Here is a 26,486-nt window from a genome sequence, read left to right as displayed (position 1 = left end):
CTGTTTTTAAATAGCTTTAATCCTTAGAAAGGGCATCTACGTGGTGCAGTGGATACAGTGCCAAGCCAGGAGTCAGGAAGACCTGAGTTCAAATTCAGCCTCACACTCTCAGTAGCTGTGTGACCCTAGGCAAGTCACTTAACGCTGTTTACCTCAGTTTTCTCATCTGTAAAATGAGCTAAAAAAGGAAATGGCAAACCACTCCAGAATCTTTGCCAGGAAAACTCCAAATAGGGGGTCACAACGTCAGACACGACTTTTGCCTAATATCCTCCCTAAGTGTTCTCTTCTCCAGCGCTTTACAAATATTTTATTTGATTCTCACATGCCTGGAAGGTTATTATCCCCGCTTTACAGCTGAGGAAACTGAGGCTGACAGAAGTAAGTGACTTGCCCTTAGTCACACAGCTAGTTAAGTGTCTGAGGCACGATATGAACCCAAATCTTCGTCATTCCGGGACCAGTGAGTGCCCTACCTACCAAGTGTAGTGTAGTGCTCTGCTCTACCAAGCTGCCAGGAAAGAAGGGAGGGAGGACACTGAAGGACTTGAAGGGCACCTAAGTAAAAATAAGACGATGTATTGCTTTGCTAAGTCTCCTCAAGATGAAAAAGCTCTTTTCCCAGGATCTTACTGTCCATGCCATCTTCGCCTATGCAAGACAGTTTAAAAAAAAAAAAGCTAGCGTAGTAGATGCCTATGAACCCCGGAGGCGACAACCACAAGAAACCTTTCCCGTCCGGTTCCTCACTGCCAAGTGCACTTCCGGTCCCGCTACTTCCGGGTAACACTCTATGACTCGAGCCTGATCTCTCTTCCATGGCTTGTCCCGTTGAAAAGCGGCCGGGACCGTGGTAGGCGGGACTTCCGGTTTCCCCATTTTCTACCCAGCTTTTGGCGAGGTCCGTAACGCCAGCTCATGTACTGAGTTCTCGGAGGTAAGATCCGCTTCTGTTCCTGCCAAGTGGGGAATTCACAAAATGAGGTCTTCCCAGGCTCTAGCTGCAGGGACCAAGGGAATCCCGTGGGGTGAAGGGGGGCTGGGAGGGCGGGAGGGTGAGCCGGCCGCCGTGTAATAAATGACCCCTGTTGATCCGGGTGCCCAGGGAGCCTCCCTCTGCGCGTGCTCCGGACATGTCCACTCTGGCCGCTGCCAGCTATGACTCCGACTCCTCGGAAAAGGCGGTGGAGAAGAAGCCGCTGAAGCCGTGCTGTGCATGCCCGGAGACGAAGAAAGCCCGGGATGCCTGGTAAGTTGTGTCCCGCCGGCGTCACGTGCCATGGGAACCCCTCCTCGCAGTCACGTTTTTCCAATGCATAAAATAAATGGGATCACAAAGGAAACAAAGTATACTGAAAAGTAATTACAAAAAAATTTTTTTTTACGTTCCCACACACTTTCCCCCCCTCCCCTCAAATTAAGAACCTCCAGTCTGGAGCAGCTTCCTCATTTTCCAGGGAGCCAGCACGAGCTCCGGGCTTCCCCAGCCCTGCCTGCGAAGCACCGGGCAACGAGGTGCAGGGGAAGGTCCAAAAAACGGGCCTGGCGTGACCTTGCTCTCGCCTACCTCTTGTGACCTTGGAAATCACTTCTCCAAGCTTTCATGTCTGCATCTTTAAAATGAAAGGGAATAATTTAAAAAAAAATCAGGTCTGACATTGTCTTTCTTTGAGGCTATTTTGTGGTTGGTACTTTATTGTTATATATTATACTTTAGGGCTAGGAAGAGGAGGGACTGGGACCTATGAGCTCTTTGGGATGGAACTGTGGTGTACAACTCAAATAAGGCCATTAAATCCTATGTAAAGATCCCTGGAGGTAGCACGTTGACTTAGAAAACTACATATTAATATACACTATGTTCTAATGTATTTATTTATCTTGTTAAATGTTTCCCATTATATTTTTGGGAATCCTGGTGCCTCAGTAGCTATGTGTTGGATACCTATAGTACAGAGAACTCCCTACCAATGCAGGTTAATACCTTCTTTGCAAGAGTTGGAAAAGTTATCTAGAGTACTAAGAGATTAAAGTAATTTGTCAAGCTATCATGTGTCACAGGCAGGACCTAAACCCAGGTCTTCCTACCCTTTAGACAGATTTTCTGTCTGCCACACTAAGTTACATTTCATTTTATGGTAGTTTTTTAAAAAATTATATTTTTTTAAATGAACTTTGTTCTTAATTTATTATTTATTTTTAACATTCATTTAAAAATTTTTTTTTGATTTACAAATTCTCTCCTTCCAGCCCTTCTCTACCTATTGAGAAGGCAAGCAGTATTATTACCAATTAAACATGTTAAATCATGCAAAACATATTTCCATTAGCTGTGTTGTAAAAAAAAAAAAAAGTAAGAAAAAGAAAGTGAAAAAATTATGCTTTAATCTGCATTCAGATTTCATCATTTATCTGGAAGTAGATAGCATTTTTCATCATGATTCCTTTTGAATTGTCTTAGGTCATTATATTGATCAGAGTAGCTAAGTCATTCACAGTTGATCATCGAAAAACGATATCTTTTAATATAGAAGTCTAACAAACATAATTCCCAGGCAGAAAAGACTTCAGAGATGATCTAGTCTTTCCTGTCCTCAAACTGTGAATTCTGTCTGCAGTACTTCTGACAAATAGTTGCCCACATTTTATTTGAAAACCTTTAAAGGCAGGGAATTCAGTATCCTCTAAGGCTAGTTCATTTTTTACTTCTCCTTCAGTGGTCTAGCCCAGGGTGGGGAACCTGTGGCCTTGTATGTAGGTCGTTGGGTGAAGCCTTTTGAAGGGGATTTGATCTGTGAAGGTTGGATTCAGTCAAAGGGGTGCGCTTGAGGACCTAGGGGGCCACCTGTGGCCTCAGAGCAGCAGGTTCCTCACCCCTGGGCTAGGTCATAAAGGTCTTTGAATGCCAGACAGAGCTTTTGTAGTTGATCCTGGAGATAATAGGGAGCTACTGGAGTTTATGGAGTGGGGAGGAGCATGATCAGACCTGCGCTTTAGGAAAACCACTTATTGGCTGAATGGGGAATGGACTGGAGTGAAGATAGACTTGGAGCAGGTGTAAGGTGATAAGGGCCTGCACTAGAGTGGTGGCAGCGTCAGAAGAGAGAAGGGGGTATATTAAAGTTGCAAAAGTGAAATTGACAGGACAGATTGAATATGAGAGGGATAAGAGATTGGGATAAGAGATGGTGAGGAGTCCAGGATTACTTCTAAGTTGCAATCCTGAGGGATTGGGAGAATGATGTTGTCCTCTATAGTAATAAGGGAGGGTGGGAGGGTTTGAGGGAAAGATAAATGAGTTCCATTTTGTTGAGTTTAAGATGTCTACTGGACATCACCTTGGAGATGTGAGATTGGGGATCAGCAGAGAAGTTGGGGCAGAATAGGTAGATTTGAAAATCATCAGCGTAGAGATGATAATTAAGTCTGTGGGAACGATGATATCACCAAGTGAAATAGTATAGAGGGAGAAGAAGGAGGGCCCAGGAGAGAACCCTGAGAGGAGAGACAGTGATCGATAGTGTTAAAGGCTGAAGAGATGTGGAGGAGAGTGAGGATAGAGAAAAGTCCATTGGATTTGGCAGCTAAGGGTGGAGGAAATATAGGGCAATAGCAGGGAAAGAAAGGTCAAGTAATGTTTTTTTCAGGATGGGAGAGGCATAGGTGAGCAGCAGAGTGGAGATAACAGAGGATAGTCTATTGGAGGAGATGAGATGGAATTATGCAAAAAAAGTGACTAAAATGTCTGGATCTTTTGACCCATAGAGTCCACTGCTAGGCTTATACCCAAGGAAATCATTAAGAAGAAAAAAGTCCCCATATACCCCAAAAAATTTATAGCAGTACTTTTTGTTGTAGCAAAGAATTGGAAACAAAATAGATGCCCATAGATTGGGGAATGACTAAACAAATTGTGCTTTGTGGAGGTAATGGAATGTTGCTGTACTATAAGAAATGACAAATATGATAGAATCATGGAAATGTTTAAAGAATCTGATGTACAGTGAAATAAAGGAGGGCGAAGAAAACAATGTATGCTATGATTATAAGAGCATAAATAGAATGATCACAAAACAATAAGAAAGTGAATGCTACAAAATTACAAACAACAAACATGGCGCCTGAGAGAGACAGGAGAAGATACCCCCATCTCACTCCTTTGCAGAGGTTGGAGGTCCATGGTTGGGATATGTTACCTGTATTTTCAGGCTTTTTTTTTTCCCTCAAATGTTTTGATTAGTTCTGATTTTTTTTCTTTTTTTTTTTCTGAATAACTTTGTTAAATGGAGTAGCTCTCTAGGAAGAGGGACAAGGCATAGTGGGAGAAATCTGGGTGATGTAAAAAATAAAACATCAATAAAATTTTACTTTAAAAAAGAAAACAGCACATTCCTGATCACTTTACTATTCTTAGCTTGTTTTTTTTTAAATCACCTGCTTGTACTCTTTGTTCTTTTCTTTTGTCTGTGATGTAGTGTATAGCTATATAATGGTGTACAGAAGATTCCAAAATATGGAACTCAGTGTTCTCACCAGTACTCCGTTCTTTTCAAATAATAAAAGCATAACAATAGCATTGCACAACTGGAAAATACTTTTGATATCATCTAGTCTAGCTATTACCTAAAACATCAGTCCCATCTACTGTACTTCTGACAGGTGGTTATTCTTCTTTGTGAGAGCTTTCAGGGATACTGAGCTTAGAGCCCTGTAAGAAAGCCAATTCCATCTTTGGACTGCTCTGACACTTAGGTTGTCTTTATGTTAGTATTGAACTCTGCATCTCTCTTAACTTTTTTGCCCACTGATCCATTCTTCAGCTCCAAGATGAAAAAGCTGAGTAAGACCTTAGGAACCATTTGGTCTAATCTCTTGATTTTACAGATAAGGAAACTGAGACTCAGAGACGTTATGTGGTTTGCCCAGAATTTTCCTTTCTCTAAGATAGGATTGGAACCCAGGTCTTCGTGACTTCAAATCTAGCACAATACAATACTACCTCTCTTATATGTATGACAACCCTTCAAGTCTTTGGAAGGCATACATTAGCTCTCTCCTTCTGTCTTCTCTCTACTCACACTGTCACCAGCCTAGTTCAGGCACTCCTCACCTCTTACGTGTCACATCCAAATGGCTTCCCAACTGGTCTCCCAGTCTGTGCTCTACCCAGATGCCCAAGTGATATTCTTCAAGATTAAATTTGACTGGCATGCTGCCCTTCAAAGAAAGCTCGGTTTCCTGTAGCTTCTAGGATCACATAGAACCTCTTTTTTCTGTTCTTATTTAAAGCCCTTCACTAAATGGCTCCAGCCTGTTTCCAGAATTACACATTAATTCCCTTTTCATGTCTGTGTTCGAAAGAAGTTGACCCATTTGATGTCTCATGAACAACATCCCTTTTCCCATTTCTGTGTCTTTCCATTTGGAATGCCCTTCCTCCTCACCTCTCCAGTTTAATCCAAGTGCCGAAGTATTTCCTACATGAGGCCTTCCACACATGCATATCCCCCTATCTCCTCAGCTCCCAACTTCTCACTCTCCCTGCGGTAGACTTCTTCCTCATTTCACGCACAATTACTTTGTATATGTTTTCTGTCAACTTGTAAGTTTGTTGTTTTCTTATAGAATGGAAACACCTTGTAGGAAGGAACTATGCTTTTTATTTATTTTTTTAAAAAATTTATTCTTTTTTAGTTTTCAACATTCACTTCCATAAGATTTTGAGTTTTAGATTTTCTCCTTCTCCTCCCTCCCCAAGACAGCATGCAATCAGATATAGGCTCTATTTATACATTCATAGTAAGCATATTTTCCCATTAGTCATGATGTAAAGAACAATTAGAACTGATAGGAGGAACCATGAGCAGGAAGCAATAAAACAAAACAACAAAATAAAACGAGAGCAAATAATACGCTTCCATCTGCTTTCAGACTCCATAGTTCTTTCTCTGGGTGTGGATAGCATTTTCAGTTGTGAGTCTTTTAGCGTTGTCTAAGATCCTTGCATTGCTGAGAAGAGCCAAGTTTGTCAAAGTCAGTCATTGCACAGTGTTGCTGTTACTGTATATAATCTCCTGGTTCTGCTCATTCACTCAGCATCAGTTCATATAAGTCTTTCCAGGTTTTGCTGGAAAGCTCATCATTTCTTATAGCACAATAGTATTCCATTACATTCATATACTACAACTTGTTCAGCCATTCTCCAATTGATGGGCATCCTCTCAATTTCCAGTTCTTTGCCACCACAAAAAAAAACTGCTATAAATGTTTTTGTACATGTGGGTCCTTTTCCTGTTTTTATGATCTCTTTGGGATACAGACCTAGAAGTAGTATTGCTGAGTAAAGGGTATGCACAGTTTTATAGTCCTTTGGGCACAGTTCCAAATTGCTCTCCAAAATGGTTGGATCTGTTCACAACTCCATTTTTGGTCTTTTTTTCTCCAACACATAGCACAGTGTCTGGCAGTACATAGTGGAGTCTTAACAAGTGCTTGTTGATTGATTTTTCTCCAGATTAAGTATCCCCACTTTCTTCAACCAGTCCTCATATAGCAAGATACTGAGTTCCTTCAATAGCCTGAGCACCCTGTTTGTCATGTGTTTTTGCTAAAATGTAATGCTCACAACTGAAAACAGTACTTGAGGTATACTTTGATTGGCACACATTAAGTGCTTAATAAGTGCTTGTTGAATGAACGAATCCAGTGTTCTTTCCACTGTACTACAGTGTAGTTAGTAGCAAACCAAAGTAATTAACAGAATCTTAGATTTGGAAGAGGATTTTGGTATCACCTAATCTACTCTCCTAACATTGTAATCATTCATTCATTCAGTAAATAATTTCTCAAAGGCCTTCTTTGTGCATTGTACTGGAAGAGACAAAGAAAAGTAAGACATGGGCCACACCATCAGAGTGTATAATCTTGTAAGGGTAAAAACATCCATATGGTTAAATATGTGTGTGTGTGTGTGTGTGTGTGTGTGTGTGTGTATGTGTATTAGAATATAGTAGGTACATGAATAGTACAGAATGCTGTCAGATGAGAGATCACTTTCTATTGGGATGATGTTTGGTTGTTTGAGATGGAAAAGTATAAAACCTACCTCAAAATTACCTTTGAAATCACATAGAAGTTCTTTCTGCAACATCCCTGAAAAAAGTTAATTCAATGTCTGTTTGTTGATGGTACTTCGAGTGATAGAGAGGTCATTATCCCACAGAACAATTCATTCTATTGTTAAACAGTTCTAAGTTTTAGAGATTTATTTTTTACATTCATTTGAAATCTACAACTACCTTTTTATCTTAGTTTTTATTCTCTGGATCACCACAAAATAACTCCAGTTTTACTTACACAAGACTTTGGATTAGGTAATTAACCTGTGTCAGTGTCCTCATTTGTAAAATGAACATTAACATAGAAAATCTATGCAACAAATGCTGAATTCATTAATTTAGTGTCCTCGGTTCCATCAACTAATCCTCATGTAGCGTGGTTTCTGGAACCATGGGCACTCCCAATCTCTCTCAAAAATTGGCATTTTAGCCCAGCACTCCAGATGCCTGGCCACTGTAAATGCCATACTTCTTTTGCTCTGGTAACTACTTCCATCAGTTGTCTAAGACTATTCACTCTTCAGGTAGTCACATTACCCTTGGACTAAACTAAAACTCCTAGGCTTTTTTCACGTGGTTTGTTACAGTACCAGCTCTCCCTTGTTTGCTACTTGTGCAGTTAATTTTTCTTTAAAGTGCAGGAATTAATATTTCCTGTAAAATGTATTTTTGTTATGTTTGGTCCATTATTCCAGTGTGGCTAGAGTTTGATCCTTGCTTCTGTCATCTCTGTACTATTCAGCAAGCAAGCAAACAGACGAACCATATGCTCTTATCATCTGTGCAGGTTGTTTTAAAGACTAACCCACTTTAAGTACTTGTCATGGCACATAATATATTGCTTTTGCAGGGTGTTGTCATTGCCTTTGTGTGTTGGGATTTTTTTTTCCTCCCTTTCGTCTTTTGTGGCTATTTTAATCTTTGCCGATATTCTCATTTACTCAACCTTTTACCTCCTCTGATACCTTATTTTGAGTCAGGAAGACCTAGCTTGATCTCCCCCTCTCATTTCCTAGCTGTGTAACTGTGGGCAAGTCACTTCTCTGAGCCCCTTGGTTTCCTCTATCTGTAAAGTAGGGACAATACCCATAGTGCCCATATCACAAAGTTGTTGTGATCCTCTTTTGTATATAAAGTGCTTTGCAAATATTAAAGTGCTGTATGAAAGTCAGCTATTATTACTGTTATTTGGTTCCCATTTTTTCTTTTCTCGTTGTCTACCTTCTCCCATCTGTTTACCAGTTTGCCTGGATAATTTTTTTTAAATCATATGTCCAATGGTATTATAACACTTGAGACTCTGTTAACATGTATTTTTTGACATGTTCAGAACAATATATGATTGCCTGTTTCATGTGTATGTATCTTAAATCATGTCAATTAGATTGTTTCTAGAGAGTAAAGAACTGTTTTTATTCTCTGTGTGCTCCCCAGAGCCTAGTACTGGGGCTGGGTACGGAATACACTCTGATTACATGGATTAAATATACTTTAACGTATATTTGTATCTCAGCACTTTTGGATTTGGATTTTCAATGGGAAAAAGTGCCATGCTGTTGGGTGGATACCTAGGAATACATGTCTTTGCTAGTGGTTCCGAAATTGGACTGTGAGGGGTTATCTTGATCAAGCCTTTACAGAACTTCCAATGTATAGGCTACCTCAGTTGAGGAAATTGTTTAGTTCTTTTCCTTATCACATTCCCCATCCTTTACTTTGAGAACAGGAATTCTCTTTCTCTTCTTGCCCCTAGCAAAGTATGAAGCAAAAAAAAAAAACCTTAAGAAATTTTTTTCGCTAGTGGAAAATATCTGAGAAATACACACAAATAACTTTATGACAAACTCTTTGGGCCATCAGGGTAGTTTTTATAGATTTGCTATTGTTACAATGGAATTTTATTTAAATAACTGCATTGCTAGAAAACCAAGTGTAAAGAAAATTCTGAATTCTAGCCTCTTTCTAGTAACAAGTGAAAAAGTGCTCTCTGAACCCGGTGGAGGGTTAACAGCCATGTTGCCACAGGGCCTGGGATCTTTTTTTGTCTTTATTTGCTGAATACTTTAGGAATTTTTGTGGGTTTTATTTAGGTGATAAACATAAGATTTAAGGGAGAGGACAGGTGAAACTCTATTAAAGTTGAGCCAAGGAATAATTTCGATCTGATGGCAGATCCAAAACTTGGTTTTTGTCCTGCTGCCATACAATTTGCATTCAATCAAGTTTTTAAAATTCTAGAGACTTACCATCTAGACCATACACATTTGTAATACAGGATTGAAGCATGTTTGTAGGTGGACTTTTTTATTATCTGTGACATCAAAATAGCTTTGATTATAAAAGGCTCTTTGTAACAGCATTTCTCATAACAAGTTTTTATAGTTTGACCACCACTCAACACACATTGTCTCCCTTTGTGAATGTCTGTATTTTTTACTTGAGTAGCTTAATACCTATTTTTGCTGTATAATAACTAAACTGTGTTTTATAGCATCATTGAGAAAGGAGAAGAACACTGTGGACATCTAATTGAAGCTCACAAGGAGTGTATGAGAGCCCTGGGATTCAAAATATGAATGAAAGAAGTAGAGTATGGATGGTGAGTACTGGGTGCAAAGGGAATTTGGGCACTGCTTTGACTTAGTTTAATCTGTTTTGCAATTGAACAAAGATTAAAAAAATCAACATTTTACATCTTAGGCAGTACCTCATCTGAAGTGGTAGCTTTGGGAGAAAGGAATTAATGTAACTTTTTAACTAGTCAAGGAAAATATTTTTTAAACAAATGTTGTGTAATATAACCATTTGCTTTCAGGATAGAAAGTACAACTTCTCTACCTTGAAAGAGTTGGGAGGTGGGATGGGAAGAATAATATAATAAGATTGATTAATTTTATTGGAACTTAAGAGTTCATTTAGACAAGGCAGTGATGGTTAGCTATAGCAGCTAAAAAAAGGTGGAGGGTGTTATTCAGATTCATGGAAGTTGGTAGGTTGATGGTGAGAAGTAGGGTTACAGTATGTCCAGAATGCTACTTGGCTAATCATCAGATTCTGACTTAGAGAAAGCAAAAGGGAAAAGCTTATTTTAAAACTCCCATTCTTGAATGCCCTTGAGTTCATAAAGAACTGTGAGATAGGAACTAGAGGACCCCTACGTGCATTTATTAGATACAAAATGGAATTAAATTAAGCTTTCATTTCATTAATTCATTAAGCTTTATATTGTTCCTCTCTAAAATGAAACCTGAGCCGTTAGTGGAATGTTTTGAACCTGACATTTAGAATTGGAAGGAGTATTAGCAATCAAACATCTTAGACACGGAGACGTGAAGTCACTCCTTTAAGGTCACATAACTAGTTAGGGGCAGAGGTGAGGCTAGAACCTAATTTTTTTTTTTTAGTCTAGTGTTCTTCCACAAAACTGTACTGCTAGTTTAAATGTCAGAGTGGCTGAGTGATAACAAAGTCACATATCTTGATACTCACATTTATATATGCCCCTGCTTCCTATCTCCCAAGGAGTTCTAGGATTGTTCTTGCCCTCTGGGCTGGAAAGAGGAAAGGCCAGAAAATGAAATGTGAGCACTAGACTGAGTAAAGATATCTAAGCCTTAGTCTAGGGGTGGGGGACCTGCAGCCTTGATGCCTCTAAGACCTCAAGTGAGACCATTTGACTGAATCCAAACTTCATAGAACAAATCCTTTTAGGGATTTAAGGCTCAAGGCTGCAGGTTTCCTACCCCTGTTCTAGACTCTACCGTTAACTAGCCTTTTGATCTTTAGGTAAGTTACTTCCTTTCATCAGACCTATTTCCTCTTCTATAAATTGAAGAGGTTGACCTAGATTATTTTTTAGTTTTCTTTCAGTTTTGAAATTCACTGCATGGCAGATATAATCAGAATTAATACAGATGTAAATCAAATTATTTTAAGCAAACTTAGGCTTTTGACTACTTAAATCATAGTGAATCCTTTTATATAGCAACTTCTCCCTTAATTAGTTTGATGATCCCAGATTTTTGTATAGTTTGATTTAAATGGGGCTTTATTTATAGACTTGAAGTCCTCTTATCTTTAACCTTCAAGATCTGAAGTTTTCTTGCAAACTAAATCTGGATCTTAGTTAGCCTAGCCTTATGAGAGTGAATAATTTTGACATTAGGAGGAGCCTCCCACCCCTCCTGCCTGTTAGCAATTTAGCTTGAACTACATTGGTGACATCACCAGGACTCTTTGCTTTATGCATAGTGTCCCTGATGAGCAAAAGGTATTATAGAGCTTCGTTTCCCATATTGGAGTATAAAGGAAGACAGTAGTCCTGGTTACAACTTGAATTTGAGAGACCGTTCCAGGAAGTTGGTACATTTCACTTGTCTTTTGTGAGAGTAGGCTGGTTTAGTGGAAAGTATGTGCTGGATTTGGCCCTGAGTTTAATTCCTCGATCTGTTCCTTACTGTCTGAATGACTTTGAGCAAAGTCACTTAATCTCAAATATAGTTTTCTACATCTGTAAAATGAGGGCCTTAGGCTAGATGACATCTGAGGTCTCTTTTAGCACAAAATCTGTGATCTTGTAATCCTTATGAAATAGGAATAGGTATTTTTTTTTAAATGTCCTTTTATCCCAGTGGGGCATGAGAAACTTCAAACTTGTTCAAGGTCACAGAAGTGAATTCATAGTAGACTACGGCTATAACCCAGGTATTTGGACCTTCAAATTACAAGCTTTTTTTCTTATGCTACCTTGTCAGTGTGGGAAGCTTTTATTGCCAGAATGTTAGTTGTTAGGCTTACATATAAGCTTTGTGCTATAAACCTTAAAACTCTTATTATGAAAGCTGTTTATAAAGCTTCATTGCCAAAAACGGTGTATGAATGTGAACTAGGTCACAGCATTCTAGTGATTACACTTAGTACAGAACTCCCTGTACTGCTCTGAGGGTAAATCTAACTGGCAAGTTCTTAACACTATTAATGTTTTTTCCACCCTCGGGGGATTAATTGAAATAGCTTAAAATGAAGTTTGTTCACATTTGTGATATATAGTGATGAAATCTGTAAATGCTGATAGATGGTATGGAATATCCTTGGAGTCAAGGGAGGTGGAGTAAATTTTGAAGCAAAATAGGGGAAATAGGTTTAATTTTTATACTGAAAAATGACTATATATAATCTTTCCACATAATTGTTATATTTGCTATTTTAGGGAAGAATATCTCTAGCATCAGTATTTTTCAAAGAATCCCTAAAATGTGAAATATCAGGGTTTTATGTTATATAGCGTTTGGAAAGCACTAAGGAGGCACATTTAGCAAGGCTAACAGTTATTTAATAAAGCAGTTAAGAAGCTGAGCTCTACATTAGGAAAAATACAGAAAATGGTAAATTCAGGCATTTTCCTTTTGCCAGTGTACGGCAGTGTGATTCCAAGAAAGATGACCCAATTTTAGAAAACCATAAAATTTTCAAACTAGAAAGGGCCATAGTGAGATCTACTCTAAGCCCCATAGTTTACAGTTGAAGAAAGTAAGGTTGAGAGAAGTGTAGTGATAGTAAGCAGTCTCCCTCTGAAGAGGAAAATTTTAAGGAAGATATGACAATTGATAGCTATTAATCCTAGGGCCCTCAAGTTTTCAGTTGGAGAAGAGAGGAGCAGTAAGGATGCTTATTTAGTTGAACCAAACATTAAGATAGGTGAAATGTGCCAATATGAAGGTAATGAAGAATTGCTGATTTAAAAAGAAAAAAGATACCATGGAAGGGAGTGTATGAAAACATCATCTCCGCTGTGTGTACATCTAAAAAGTATTTATTGGGCTCTGCTATGAGCAGAACACTCTGCTAGGTACAGTTGGGGAACACAAAGATGAATAAATTCCTCTCCTCCAGCAGCTTTATGTGTCCACAAATGAATAATGAGAGAATGTGCATACCAAATGATACCATCTATTCCTGTGCCTCATTTTATGATGATTTGTTAGTGAATTATAGGAAAACAAAAATATAAAAACCATGAACGTATCGCTCAGAAGAGGAATTGAGCAAGAGTGTGGTTAATTTTCTAGTATTCTTGACTGCCAAAACATTATCTACTTTTTTTCTTTCCAGAGACTTTAGAAAAGAGATTTTAGGTTTGTGCACAGAATGTTGTATCATAGCTGGGTGGAGAGGCATTTACTTGAAACTTGAGGAGCAGAACAGCCTAATTTATCTTGTTACCTTTTTAGTAGTACTTGGCTGCCCTGTGGTCCCAGATTATGATTAAATGTTGTAAGAGAGGCAGCCTGCTGTTTTTACTGCTGTCATCTGTGCAGTGTTCCTTTTTGTTCTTTCAGAGTGGACTTAGCAGCTGTAATTCTTAGTTTACACTAGGTATTAATTGAAAACTTTCCACAGGAAGTCAGTGATGTACTGAGCTGACCTTGCAACTTTCAACTTCATCTGTGTTTGCCAAACACACTTGCACAAACAAAATGACCTACAGGCCTCTGTGTTCTTGGTAGCTTTAGAATAACAAAAAAATGTTTTCTTTTATTGGAAGATGTTTTTAAGAAAACGTATGCCCTAGTTCAAAGGCTTACAGAGATTAAGCTGTTTGATGTTAGCATATTTTAAGTTCTGAAAACTTATTTCATTAAGTGTTTTTAAGTTAAGTGAAACTAGAACCATTAAAAATTTTACCTTTAGTACAATTTCATTGACATTAGGAGAGCTGTGGCAGTTTCTCAGGGGAGACATTCCAAGTATTGTTTGTTAATTGATGTCAGAGTAAAGAGCATGTTTTTTTGAAGTCCAGTTTGCTAAAATATCTTTTTTTCCCCCTAGGTTGTCCGACATTGGAAGAATAGTTCCTAAGGAATGAATGGGATTAAATTATTTGGGGGCTTCTTTGAAGAATAAAATTCTTATATGTGTGAATACTTATAATTTCTTTAAAAAATAAAATGTATGTATATATATAAAATCTGGTAAAATATTTGGGTATATATATTGCAACTTTTTTCTTCTTAAAAGTATTTGTGCCACATGCTGCTTTTGGGGGGATGGTTAGGGGCGACATCTGGAAATTTTTGGTAAGACTGTTCTTTTCAGAGGAAGTTCTAAGAGTTCTTGGGAGGCAGGCCTTTCCACCAATTCAAAACCAGCACAACTGTTATCACCCCCCTGCAGGCCTCCTTGGATTGTTGCTAATTTTACTAACTCTCCACTAACAATGCTTAGTGATGCTTCCTTATGTAGCATGGGGGTAAACCTGGAATGACACAAATATAAGTGCTGATATCTAAACCAGGAAGAGCTGAAACAGAAAGAAAATTATAGATCAATTTCCCTAATATTGATGCAAAAATTTTGAACAAAATATTAGCAAGGCAATTACAACAATATATCACAAGGATTATACTGGATATCCAGGTGGGATTTATACCAGAGATAACCCTGGAATTAAAAAACTTGTGGTAGGAGATGGTTGGCTGTAGGAGATCCCACCAAACTTGGAATGGCTGCGTAGGAGTCTTCATGCATGTGGAGTCAGAATCGGAGTTATGAATTCCAGCTCTAGGTTATTGGTGGTGTAACTTCAAGCAAGCCCCTTGACCTCTCCAAGCCTTCCTTATGTAAAATGAAAGAGGTGAGGATCATCCAAGATTCCTCCAGACTAACTTTGGGGACGTTCATCACCAAAGGATTTTCCACCAAGAGATTTTTTTTTTTGCCACAACTTGTGAATACCATTTATTAAGGGATATAAAGGACTTATGCGCTATAGTTAATAAAACGAGTACTCAGTAAAGAAATTACAGGTCATTGAAATATTGGAGTAGCTGTTAAGGCAAAAACTACACAAGGTTTCTGTCTTGTATTAATGCCACTGCTGGAGTTCTTCACCTATCTGCATTTGGAAGAACTGTTTGGATTCTGGACTCCATCAGTGCCTTGGCTGGAAAGATCTCTGTTCAAAAGTTAACCAGTGTATGTTTAACTTATTTGCTAAGACCATAATCATGTGTTCGAGTCCTGACATAGATCAGTGATCCTTATTCTATGGCCTTAATACTAAAAGGCTGTCTTGGTTAGAATGGGCAAGAGCTAAGTCATTATAAACAAATTGATAGTACTGGGGAAAACTATATGCCTCGTAACTGATTTATTAGTTTAGCACTTTGGTAGGTAGAAGAGAGTTCATACTCAGTAATTTAGAGCATGAGATCATAGTTGGGAGGAACTCTACAGATTATTTTGTCTAGCCCCCTCATTTTTCCGGTAAGGAAGCTAAGGCTGAGAAAAATTAAGGGACTTTCCCAAAGTCACACAACCCATAAGTGACGGAGCCAGAATTCAAATCCAGCAGGCCTTCTACCTCCAAACTAGCCACTCTCCACTGCTTCATGCTGCCTCCCACCCGGTGCACTTCTCATTGGGTGGAGTCTCCTTGGGATTCCCCCCTCTGCCAGACCAGCCTTTAAGATTCTGGAGCTGCCATTACGCTACATAAGGAAGCAGTGAAGACTTGATAGCATTAACAGTACTAATAGCCTTTTGTGTCAGCTAAGCAGCTAATAAATTTTCTTTGTTCTTTTTGCAACAAATGCCTGAGGTAGGCACTGACATATGTATAGAAAGCTTGTGTAGAGAATTTGTATTAACTTTGGCAATTTCATTTTAAGTTCAGTCATTCACAGAATTGTAATTACAGATACCATCTTTAATCATTGTAATGGGCTTAACCTCTGTTAAAATATCTGTTCCTCACTATAGGTTTACAAGCAGGTGAGTCTTGGTCCAAGAAGTAAACAGTTTTACCTAGGTCATAATTAGCCTAATACTGTTGACTATTATAAAATACCCAGATTAACTATAAAGGATATATAAAGATGCTATCTGCATCCAGAGAAAGAAGTGATAAATAGAAGTATACATAGAATAATTTTACTATATATATATATATATATATATATATATATATATATGTATATATATATACATACATACACATACATACACACACGCATACCTATTTGTGTAGCCATCTCTAGAGTGGGAGGGGGGAGGGATGAAAAAAATTTACATGATAAGTATTATATATTTAAAAGGAATAGCAAGTTGTGCATAATAATTTGCAGTTTTATGTGCAATCATATTTTTTTATTATGTTATGGAAATGCTTGTTTTCCATAAATAATAAGTGGTTTCAAAGGAAAAAAGGCAATATAATGAAAAAATCCAGGGATAAAACGAGTATTGATAGTAAGCATAGTGTAAGAAAAAAATTAAATGAGTGGGCAGTTAATGTTTGGGGATAAGGAAAGACTGCTGAAGATATGGCATGTGAGTGAAGTTTGAAGGTTTCTTAAGATTTCTGAGAAGTAATGGTGAGCACATTTCAGGCTTGAGGAATAACATGTAAATACATGGCAGAGCAGGAGATAGGCGTATTGTTTGGGGAATGAATGGCTGGTAGTTGAGTTTGAACAGGACACAGAACACATGAACAGAAATGGTGTGAAATAAAGCTGGAAAGGTAGGTGTCAGATTGAAGTATTTTAAATGCCAAGCGGTAATGTACTTTTTTTTTATAGGCAATGGAGAGCTATTTAAGGTTTTTGAGGGGCTGGATCAGATTATTTGCCTGAAACATTGGTACATTCTAGAATTGTTAATGAGACAACCTTTAATGGAATTGTTTGGGAGTTATGTAGTAAACCCTGTCCTGTTGAGCAAGAGCTGGTGAAAAAGCTTGACACCCTCCTAGGGAGAGAAGTAGATAAGAATTATTCTGGGAGAGGGAATATTAGCAGCAAGTAATACTTAGGATACTTGAAGGGAGAATACCTAAGGACAGAGTAGACGAGTATGTTTGTAGATAGTGAAAAAAAAGTTAATAGGTAAGGAGAGAGAAAGGAAGGAGAAAGGAAAGAAGATGGGGAGAGAGATGGACGGAGGGAGGGAGAAATGGAATCATTGTGGATACAAACTCTTGAAAGAGACAGGAAGTAATGAGATTGAGTGCAGAAACAGTAAAGGTGTCTTCCTGGGCAAGAAGAACCACACCTTCCTCAGACAAGAGTAAAGGAGGATCCGCAATGTGATTCCAGCCTACCTGTCCAGTCTTATTTCATATTACTTCCAAACCAGAAAAACAGGGCTACTGTATTCTGTCTTGCTCTGCCCTCTCCCATCTCCGTGCATTTGCACAGGTCAGTCACCTCCCTCCCCTTTTGGTATTTTCTCTCTTTTCCTCTCCCCCATCAACATCTCTTCCTTTAGGTCCAGCTCATGTACCACTTCTTCCATGAAACCTTCCCCAATGCCCTCCACCCTAAAGCTAAAAGGAGTCTCTACCTTCTTACATTTTCTGAAAACACCCTAACTTTCTCTTTTGCTTTTTTCAATTCATCATCACCACCACCACCACAATAACTCATTTAAAGTTTGCAAAGCATTTTACAAATATTTAATTTTATCCTCACAACAACCCTGGGAGGTAGGTGGTATTATTATCCCCATTTTACATATGAGGAAACTGAGTCAGTGCTTAAGTCACTGGTCCAGGGTCTCAGCTGGTGAGTATCTGAGACAGGACTTTGAACTCAAGTCTTTCTGACTCCACGTCCAGGACTCGATTCACTGGGCTACCTAGCTGCTTTATATCATATGTATTTATGTAAATAGTCTGTCTCCACCCCCATCACATTGTAAGTTTTTTGAAGGCAATACAATTTTTCATCTTTGTATCCTTAGTGCCTAGCATAGTGCCTGGCACTTAGTAGGCATTTATTAAATGTTAATTTAACTGAATTGACTATGGGATATTATTCCAGCTAATAACTCACTGGTATATGAAACTGGAGATCACAAAGGGGACTCCCAATTGGCATAGCACCATGTGTAGAAACAGGCATAGCCATAGAGATTTGCAGACTCCAGAGTGGGTGGGTAGATATCTAAAAGAGTACAAAGTTTGGTAGGAGAGATGGAATGAATGAATTGACGTGAGAACAGGTGAATGGTCAGTAAACAGTCACAACATGCTAGTGTTTCTTTAAAGGACAGATGCCAGCAACAATAGTATGTCAGGTATGCTGACTGGGAATTCAGCCCAGAAAGATGACCTACTTTGAAATTCTATCTCATGCAGAGGCGTAGGGTGTTTCACTGTTTTGGTGGCTTCCTTACACCCTTCCCAAGGCTGGCAATAAATTTTTTTTTCTTTTTTGGCAGCCCCAAATGCATATGAATAGAGTGAAAAATTATAACTGCTTCTTAAAATAAAGGCATATAAGGTAGGGGATGCAAAAGGAAAGAGGTGGAAATCCCCTGGTTTAACTACTGAAATGACAGCATGTAATCTATTACTTCAATAAGGAAGGGACATTGTCCTTTTGCCCTGTCCTTTTTTTTTCTAGAGACTTAGTTTCCTTTCTCCACCTCAAGGCGGCATTTTTCATCTTTGCGTTTCTAGTACCTCCCATAGTGCTTTAGAGCCCCATGGGATGGTGAGGGCAGAGGGATGTGTGTGTGTGTGTGTGTGTGTGTGCGCGCAAAGAAAGTCATCTCCTACTGTATACCAACCCAAGGTCTCTAGTCCACTGAACCTGGCATGAGCCAGGTTTTGAAGTTTGACCCCTCGAACAGGACCCAGAGAGGCAGGGACAGCTCTAAGCCCCTTGCCAGCAGAAAGCAGTTTCAGAAGCAGAGACCTTCGCCCCTTTCACCAAAAGAATTTGGTTCCGATTTGTTTGAGGGGGGAATGATAGGGGTGGGGCCCAAGCCAAGATCTTTGCCCTTTGCCCCAAAGGGAATCTGACTCACAGGCTCCAGACCCTCATTTTCCTTTGAAAGCCTTAGCCTTAACTTTTAATCTTATTCAGATGCGCCCTAAAAGAATCTGGCTCCCTTTTGTCTGTAGGCCCCAGAAAGTCCTTCTCTGGTCTAAAACTGTTCCTTATCGACTCCCCTTATCTTCTTTTGAAAGTCCTAGCCCCACCTTGATTTTGTGCAGATGCCTTTCAAACTTCTGCCTTCCTGTTCCCTCCATTAGCTATTCCCATTGTCTATTCAATCTCTCAGACCTCCCCAATTAGAATTCTTACCTAGACCCTTTTCCCAACCCCCTTCTCTGGACACCCAAAGTTACTTTAGTATTTAAGATCCACCTTGGCCCTCATTCAGATGCTGAGAATCTCAGGCCCACAAGGCTGAGAACCTCTCATGCCTGTTTGTCTTTACAGGCGTCACCTGGTCAATGTGATTTATCACTAATAAACTTCCTTTGGCTGAAGAAAAAAAAAAAGGTCATCTCCTGCCTGGCACATGTGAAGGTTTTATTTCTCAGATTACCTTCTTTCACATTATAATGAGGTAAATTCTCATCTAAAATGATGAGATCTTTTCAGATCCTGTGAATTCAGAACTCGTGCAAGCTTCCCCACGACTTTACTCCCTGACTCGTTGATTGCCCTCTCTCGTCTGTGGAGACTTCAGAATCTATGTGAATGACTCTTAGTACCAGCCTCACAATTTCTGCACCTCAGTTATGCTTTAGTCAGCTACCAGTGTGGCGGGATCAAGGAGATCATCATTGCTGTTCACTACCATCACAGTTTGTTCACCTCCAAAATCTCAAACTTTAATTCCCCTCTCTGAATTTTCCCACTCCCTCTCTTCTGCTTATCCAGATCTCCTTAAAAGCCTTCCTTTGACTCTGCTACTTCCTTGAGCTCCCATCACACCACTCTCTTCTGATGAATGAGATGTGGCCATGTGTACAATATTTGAAGCCCCTGTTTGGAAATGTACGATGTTCAAATGGGTAAACCAAAATGAATGAATGAATGAATCATTGAATGAATGAATGAATGAATGAAGCAGCAAAATAGGGGCAGTCAGGTGGTTGCAATGGGTAGAGCTCTAGGCCTGGAGTCAGTAAGACAAGTTCAAATTAGACACTAATTAACTGTGTGACCCTGGCAAGTCGCTTTACTTGTTTACCTCTGTTTCTTCATCTGTAAAATGGGTTATAAGAGCACCTGTTGTTGAGCACATAAAATGAGAAAATGTTTGTAAAGTGCATGGCATATAGTAGGCTCTATATAAATGCTAGCTATTGTTGTTCAGTCATTTTCAGTCATGCTTGACTCTTCATGACCGTATTTGGAGTTTTCTTGGCAAGGATACTGGAGTAGTTTGCCATTTCCTTTTCCAGCTTATTTTACAGATGAGGAAACCGAGGCAAACAGGGTTAAATGATTTGTCCAGGGTCCCACAGCTAATAAGTGTCTGAGGCTAGATTTGAACTCAGCTCTTCCTGACTCTAGGCCCATATTCTACCCACTGTGACCACCTAGCTGCCATTGGCTATTATTGTTATTAGCTATATCATCAGACATCATCTTCATCCAGTCCTAATGAGCATAATCAAAGCATCAGAAGGCCTATTTTATAAGTGAGAAAACCGACGTACAGGGAGATAGAGATTTATCTGGGGTCCCTCAGAGTCAGTGATCATCAGCCCTTGATGTCAAGTTCATTTTCCCAGTTTAGAGTCAATTAATATGCCTTTCAAGCTGTATCCATCTTTGAAATTAGAACAGAATCTTTGTAAACATCAAAATTAAAACATCTATTTATATGCTGCTTTTGATTTAGAATGTATGCATAGTGGGAAATAGGGGAGGGGGACTTGGCTTGGGCAGCCCAACCACCTTTATAACTCTGATGTTTGATTCCAGAAGCAGTAATAATATTAATCATGATCTGACATTTATGAGGCAGCTGGCGGCTCAGTCTGGAAGACCTAAGCTCAAATCTAGCCTCAGACACTCACTAGCTGTGTGACCTTGGGCAAGTCATTTAACCGTGTTTACTTCAATTTTGTCATCTGTAAAATGAGCTGGAGAAGGAAGTAGCAAACCACTCCAGTATGTCTGCCAAGAAAACTCCAAATGGAGTCCCGAAGGACTGGACATGACTGAAGACGACTGAACAGCTGACATTTATGTAGTCCCTGAAGGTTTACAATGTACCGCATCTATGAGGCTAGGCAAGTTGTATTACCCCCACCACATTTTGTAGAAGAGGACTAGTGATTCATGGTGGTTCATTGGATCCTAGATTTCAGGGCTGGCAAGGGACCTTAGAGGTCATGTAGAAGTCACCCACTCATTTTATAGATGAAGAAACTGAGTCCCAGAGAGGATGAGTGACTTGCCCAACATCATCCAGGTAGCAAGGGGGGGCCAGTGCTGGAACCAGTCTTAGGAATTAAGATTTGTGCTTCCAGTGTTCTTGCCAAAGCATGCCAGATAGTCCTGAGAAATCAGCCTTAAAGGATCCCCCTTCCCTGTCCCTACCAGCCTGAAGTGTGGAGAGATGTTCTTCAAGTTCCTTCACCCTCACCAGTAGGAGAATCAAAAACTTTGCTTCTAGTAATTTTGTTTTGCAAAATAGAAGTGATACAATGGACAGAATTCTAGAGCCAGAGGGCCTGGGTGCAAATCCTGGCTCTGCTACCTAACTTCCTGTATGATCTTGGTCATATCACTTCACTTGGCCTTTTCGTTCATTGATATTCATCATTTTTCATTCATTTCCGACTCTTCGGGACGCCCTTTTGGGATTTTCTTGGCAAATATACTGGAATGTTTTGCTATTTCCTTCTCCAGCTAATTTTACAGATGAGGAAACTGAGGCAAGCAGGGTTAAGTGATCTCAAAAGTCAAAGTCCTCAAAAATGAGGATTTTGGACCTCTACATCCATGATTCCAGGCATGACAGAAAATGAGGGGGAGGGGGTCAGTATAGACCTCTAAGACCCCTACCAGTACTAAATCTTATATTCGTATTATCTTCTGGCCAGTGAGTAAATATTTGTCAGTGATGCTGACAGTTTAATGGAGGTAGGATTTTAAAGAGCTTACTAGATCTCACACAGACAACGTTTTTTTCCCTACAATAATCTCATACTTTTGTAACGTATTAGAAAATATAATATTCTTTATCATTTGTCTATAATATTATCTTAGGAGAGGCATTCAATCATCTTTAAGGGAACACTAGACAAAATAAACTATTATTATAAAAGGTAGTTTCTCAACCTCTAAAACAAAAACTATTAGTTAAAATGTATAGATATAATATATTCTGGAATAACCACTTCCTAAGACATTCATGGAAGCTTAGGGGAATTTTCATTTAAACTTCCATTAGCCTCAGTACTGAAAGTCAAGGGAACCTTGATGGAAAGGGGGTATGCTTCACTATTTTCTAAATAAAGGGGTTATTTCTACTCCCTTCTAATGCTTTCTCCCTTCACTTATGCTATGGGCTTATCTAATTCTCCTGAGCTATGTTAAGTGACCTTTGTATGCCTGCTTGCCTGTCTGACTGGTTCCTGCTTTTTCTCACCGTCCCTGCGCCTTGCATTCTAATTCCAAACATGGTATCCATGTGGGGTCACTCCTATTTCCGTGGCCAAGAGATAGGCATTCCAAATGTAACACGTGGGCATGCTCTCACTCTCTTTCTCCTTACTCTCCCTCCTGCGAAACAGCGAACAGCCTGAGACTGGCTTTCTTCAACAACCTGGAGAAACCTTAATCACAGGCCATATTATTTTTTTCTAATACAAATTTCTTAAGATTTTTTTTTCTTCTGATTTGAGCAGTTGGGTGTTGTTGCTAGGGGCTTGTAGCCAAAGAGACCCACCCGGGCCACAGTGGGAAGCCCCTTAACTCTCCAGCCTTTGGACTCTGTTGCTCTTTTAACTCCAAAATTGGGCTGAAACTTTCCCCTGAAGAAGGCAATCTGAGTTGGGCCAGCAAGTTGCCAGGAGGTGAGCAGGTTTTTAGAGTCCGATTCCTTTATTTTCTTGATTTCACATGTCAGGGCAGTTTTAAACCAAGTACCCAGAGACCAGACCCCTTTGAAAGATGGGTCACAATACCACAGTCTTGGACCAACTTCTTTGGCAGATCCCCCTGTGTGAAAGCTGGAAGCATGACACGGAAGGGGCACTTTATCACCTTGCCAATTGTTTCGTACTGCTAGGCTTCATGGGGGGAAGCGGTGTCTATGGTTGTTTCTATCTCTTCAGCTTCCTAGCCACTGGCTTCTTGTGCCATGCATTGTGGGGCTGGTTTTTCGCCTGTGGGCTGGACATCTTTGTCTGGAGTTTCCTACTGGTCATAGTCTGCCTGATTCAGCTGGCTCATTTGGTGTACCAGCTACGGAAGAATGTCTTCGTGGGAGAGTTTGACCACCTCTACAAGGTCCTGTACCTGCCCTTGCAGGTACCCCTGCAGACGTACAAAGAGATTGTCCACTGCTGTGAGGAGAGAGTCTTGTCACTAGCTACCGAGCAAACCTATGCTGTGGAAGGTGAGACACCTATCAACCGCCTTTCTCTGTTACTTGAAGGCAGGTAAGTCTCTTTTTTCATCCTAATTATTTTCCCTGGCCAGACTTCAGAACCTCCTTCAGGTGCAAGTGGTAGCACCTGGAATCATAGAGTATTGTATTTGGAGGCAGAGGGCCTGGGTTTGAATCCCATGTTTGGCATTTACTGTGCGAGCATGAGAAATTCAGTGAAATGCAAGAAACATTTAGCAAGTGCCTACTATATTCCACGTACTGTGCTGCTATATTCTTGTCATATAGGGACAAAAATGATGGTCTCTATCTTCAAAGAGCTGATAATGAAACTATGATAGTTGGTAACATTTATATAGCGCTCTGAGGTTTGCAAAGCCTACATGTATACTTCTGTGGGATCCCAGTGCGGGTCTAAGCATCGCACAGAGAGGTAAATACAAGGTGATCTGGGGAGAGACAGCATACTAGCAACTGAAAACTTCACAGAAAAGGTGGTGCCTGAGCGGAGCCTTGAAGGAAGAATTACAGAGGCAGCTTGGCAGGCTAGCAGTCTGGGATACCTGAGGTCAAATCCCACCTTAGGCAAGTACTAGCTGGGTGACCCTGGGGAAGTCACTTGCTGTCTTTGAACCTCCACTTCTTCCTCTGTAAAATGAGAATTATAATAGCACCTACTTCACAAAGTGCCTGTGAAGCTTGGTCATGAAATAATGAAGCTATTTTGTTGTTGTCCAGTCATGTCCAACTCTTTGTGACCCCATTTGGGGTTTTCTTAGCAAAGGTATTGGAGTGGTTTGCCATTTCCTTCTCCAGCTCATTTTACAGATGAGGAAACTGAGGCAAACAGGGTTAAGTAACTTGCCCAGGGTCACACAGTAACTAAGTGTCTGAGGCTGGATTTGAACTTGGGAAGATGAGTCTTCCTGATTCCAGGATTGGCACTCTATCCACTGCACCATCCAACTTTTCTCAAAGTGCTATGCAACTGTGAGCTAGGGTGATGCTGAGGATATTGGCGAGGCAGAGATGAGGAGAGTGTGCATTCCAAGCACAGGAAGTAGGTTGTGGGAATGCACATCAGCTGGATATAGACTATTGAGAGTTTGAGGAGCAGCTAGTCTAATTTGGATGGAACATAGAAGAGGAATAATATGAAATAAGGCTGGACAATCAGGTAAGTAGCAGTCAGATTATATATGGCTTTCAGTGCCAGATGAGGAATTTACACTTATCCTCAAGGCAGTAGAGAGCCCCTGAAGGTTTTGGAGCAGGGGAGTGATGTGGTCAGACCTATGCCATAGCATATTATTTTTGCAATTGTATGGAAGAGCGATTACAGAGAAGAGAGACTGGAAGCAAGAGACTAACCATAGAATCACAGAGTTAGAACTGGAAGGAACCTCATAAGCCATCTAGTCCAACCTGCTCATTTTATAGATGGGGAAACCGAGGTGCAAGGAGATTAAGCAACTTATTTATGATCATAAAAGTAGTAAACATCATAGTCCAGGATTTGAACCCAGGTCTTCTAACTCACGGGCCAAAGCTCCTCCCTCTGTAATACGGCTCTTCCCCCATAGGTGACAAGGCCCTGGACTAGGACAAGGGTCCAGGGAGTGGCGAGAGAGAGAGATAGGTAGATCTGTGAGATGTTGTGAAGGTAGAATCAAAAAAACTTGGCAGCTGATTGGATATGGGAAGTGAGGGAGAAGGAAGGGATCAAGGTGATCAAATTGGGATGATACGTTGAATTTGAGACGTCAACAGGACATCCTGGTGGAGATGCTTTTTTTTTTTTTGAGGCACTCATGGTTAAGTGACTTACCCAGGATCACACAGCTAGTAAGTGTCTGAGGCTAAATTTGAACTCAGGTTCTTCTGACTCCAGGGCCGGTGTTCTATCCACTGCACCACCTTGCTGCCCCTCTGCTAGAGATATTCTAAAGGCAATGTGGAAGTTAAAGAGAAAAACTAAGACTGGATATTTAGATTTGTGAGTCAATCGTGTAATGATGATAACAGAGCCTAGTGAGATGTTCACACTTATCGCCAGGAAACAGCCCTGACTCTAGAGTCAGAGAACCCAAGTTCAAATCCTACTTTTGACAACTTGCTATCTATATGACCAGGGCAATGTCACTTAACTTCCCTGGGCCTCAGTTTCCTCATTTAAAAAAAAGAGGGGATTGAATTACATGACCATTGAGGTCCTTTCAACTCTAGATCTATGATCCAGCAAAGGAAATAGAGAACTAGTCAAATTTGTAGGACAAGAGATCACAGTGTCATGAAATCCAAGGGAGCAGAGAGTATTCAGGGGGTGGCTTGGTCAGCTGTTTCAGAAGCTGCAGAGGATGGGGGCAGCCAGGGTGCCCAGTGGATAGAGCACCAGCCCTGGAGTCAAGAGGACCTGAGTTCAAATCAAGCCTCAGACACATAACACGTACTAGCTGAGTGACCCTGGGCAAGTCACTTAACCTCATTGCCTAGCAACCAAAAACAAAAAAAAACCCAAAAAAAACCCCAGAATCTGCAGAGGGGTCTGGGAGAATGATCTATGGATCTATTTCTAGTGTCTCTGAATTCCTGTCCTGCACCACCAGCTGCCTATTGATGACTTAGAATTAGATGCCCAATAGGCATGACAAACTCAACACGTCTAAATTAGAGCTCATCATCTTCCCTCTCACCCCCAAACCCATCCTCTTCTAAACTTCCCTATGATTTGTTGAGAGCACCGCTCCCCTTCTGGTCATGCAGGTTCATGCATCATTCCTGACTCTTCACCCTCCCCAAAACAGCAAACAAGGTCTTTGTATTGAGTGAATAAGAGATCAGCAATTTCAGCAGAGTGGTGGGGCTGGAAACCAAATTACAGGGAGCTGAGAAGTGATTTGATGATGAGAAGGTAGCAGCAGAAAGTACAGACACATCTTTTTAGGAGTTTGGAAGTGAAAAGGAGGTGACAGACGTGGTGATACCTTGATAGGATGG

General features: G+C 40.1%; 2 protein-coding genes across 2 annotated transcripts in view; both read left to right on the top strand.

Moving 5' to 3' along the window:
- The first annotated feature begins 826 nt into the window (after positions 1 to 826).
- COX17 (cytochrome c oxidase copper chaperone COX17) lies at positions 827 to 14,097 on the top strand. Its single transcript, XM_020985878.2, has 4 exons — positions 827 to 937; positions 1,106 to 1,249; positions 9,610 to 9,717; positions 13,947 to 14,097. The coding sequence occupies exons 2-3, from the start codon at positions 1,134 to 1,136 to the stop codon at positions 9,692 to 9,694; spliced, it is 201 nt and encodes a 66-aa protein (XP_020841537.1). The 5' UTR covers positions 827 to 937; positions 1,106 to 1,133; the 3' UTR covers positions 9,695 to 9,717; positions 13,947 to 14,097.
- An 8,540-nt stretch (positions 14,098 to 22,637) lies between these two features.
- Positions 22,638 to 26,486, top strand: part of POPDC2 (popeye domain cAMP effector 2) — a 35,896-nt gene continuing 32,047 nt past the window's right edge. Inside the window, 1 exon segment of the mRNA XM_020985877.2 lies at positions 22,638 to 23,541. Within this exon segment, the coding sequence (XP_020841536.1) occupies positions 23,051 to 23,541 (491 nt within the window). The 5' untranslated portion in view covers positions 22,638 to 23,050.

This window comes from Phascolarctos cinereus, unplaced genomic scaffold (assembly GCF_003287225.1).
Source record: "Phascolarctos cinereus isolate Bilbo 61053 unplaced genomic scaffold, phaCin_HiC Scaffold_726;HRSCAF=1367, whole genome shotgun sequence".
NCBI classification, from domain to species: domain Eukaryota; kingdom Metazoa; phylum Chordata; class Mammalia; order Diprotodontia; family Phascolarctidae; genus Phascolarctos; species Phascolarctos cinereus.
This window is presented reverse-complemented; position numbering and strand designations above follow the sequence as displayed.

Coding starts and splice junctions, on each gene's coding strand:
- COX17 (XM_020985878.2), top strand. CDS start 1,134: ATGTCCACTCTGGCCGCTGCCAGCTATGACTCCGACTCCTCGGAAAAG. Junction 1,250..9,609: donor AAGAAAGCCCGGGATGCCTG/GTAAGTTGTGTC, acceptor TGTGTTTTATAG/CATCATTGAGAAAGGAGAAG.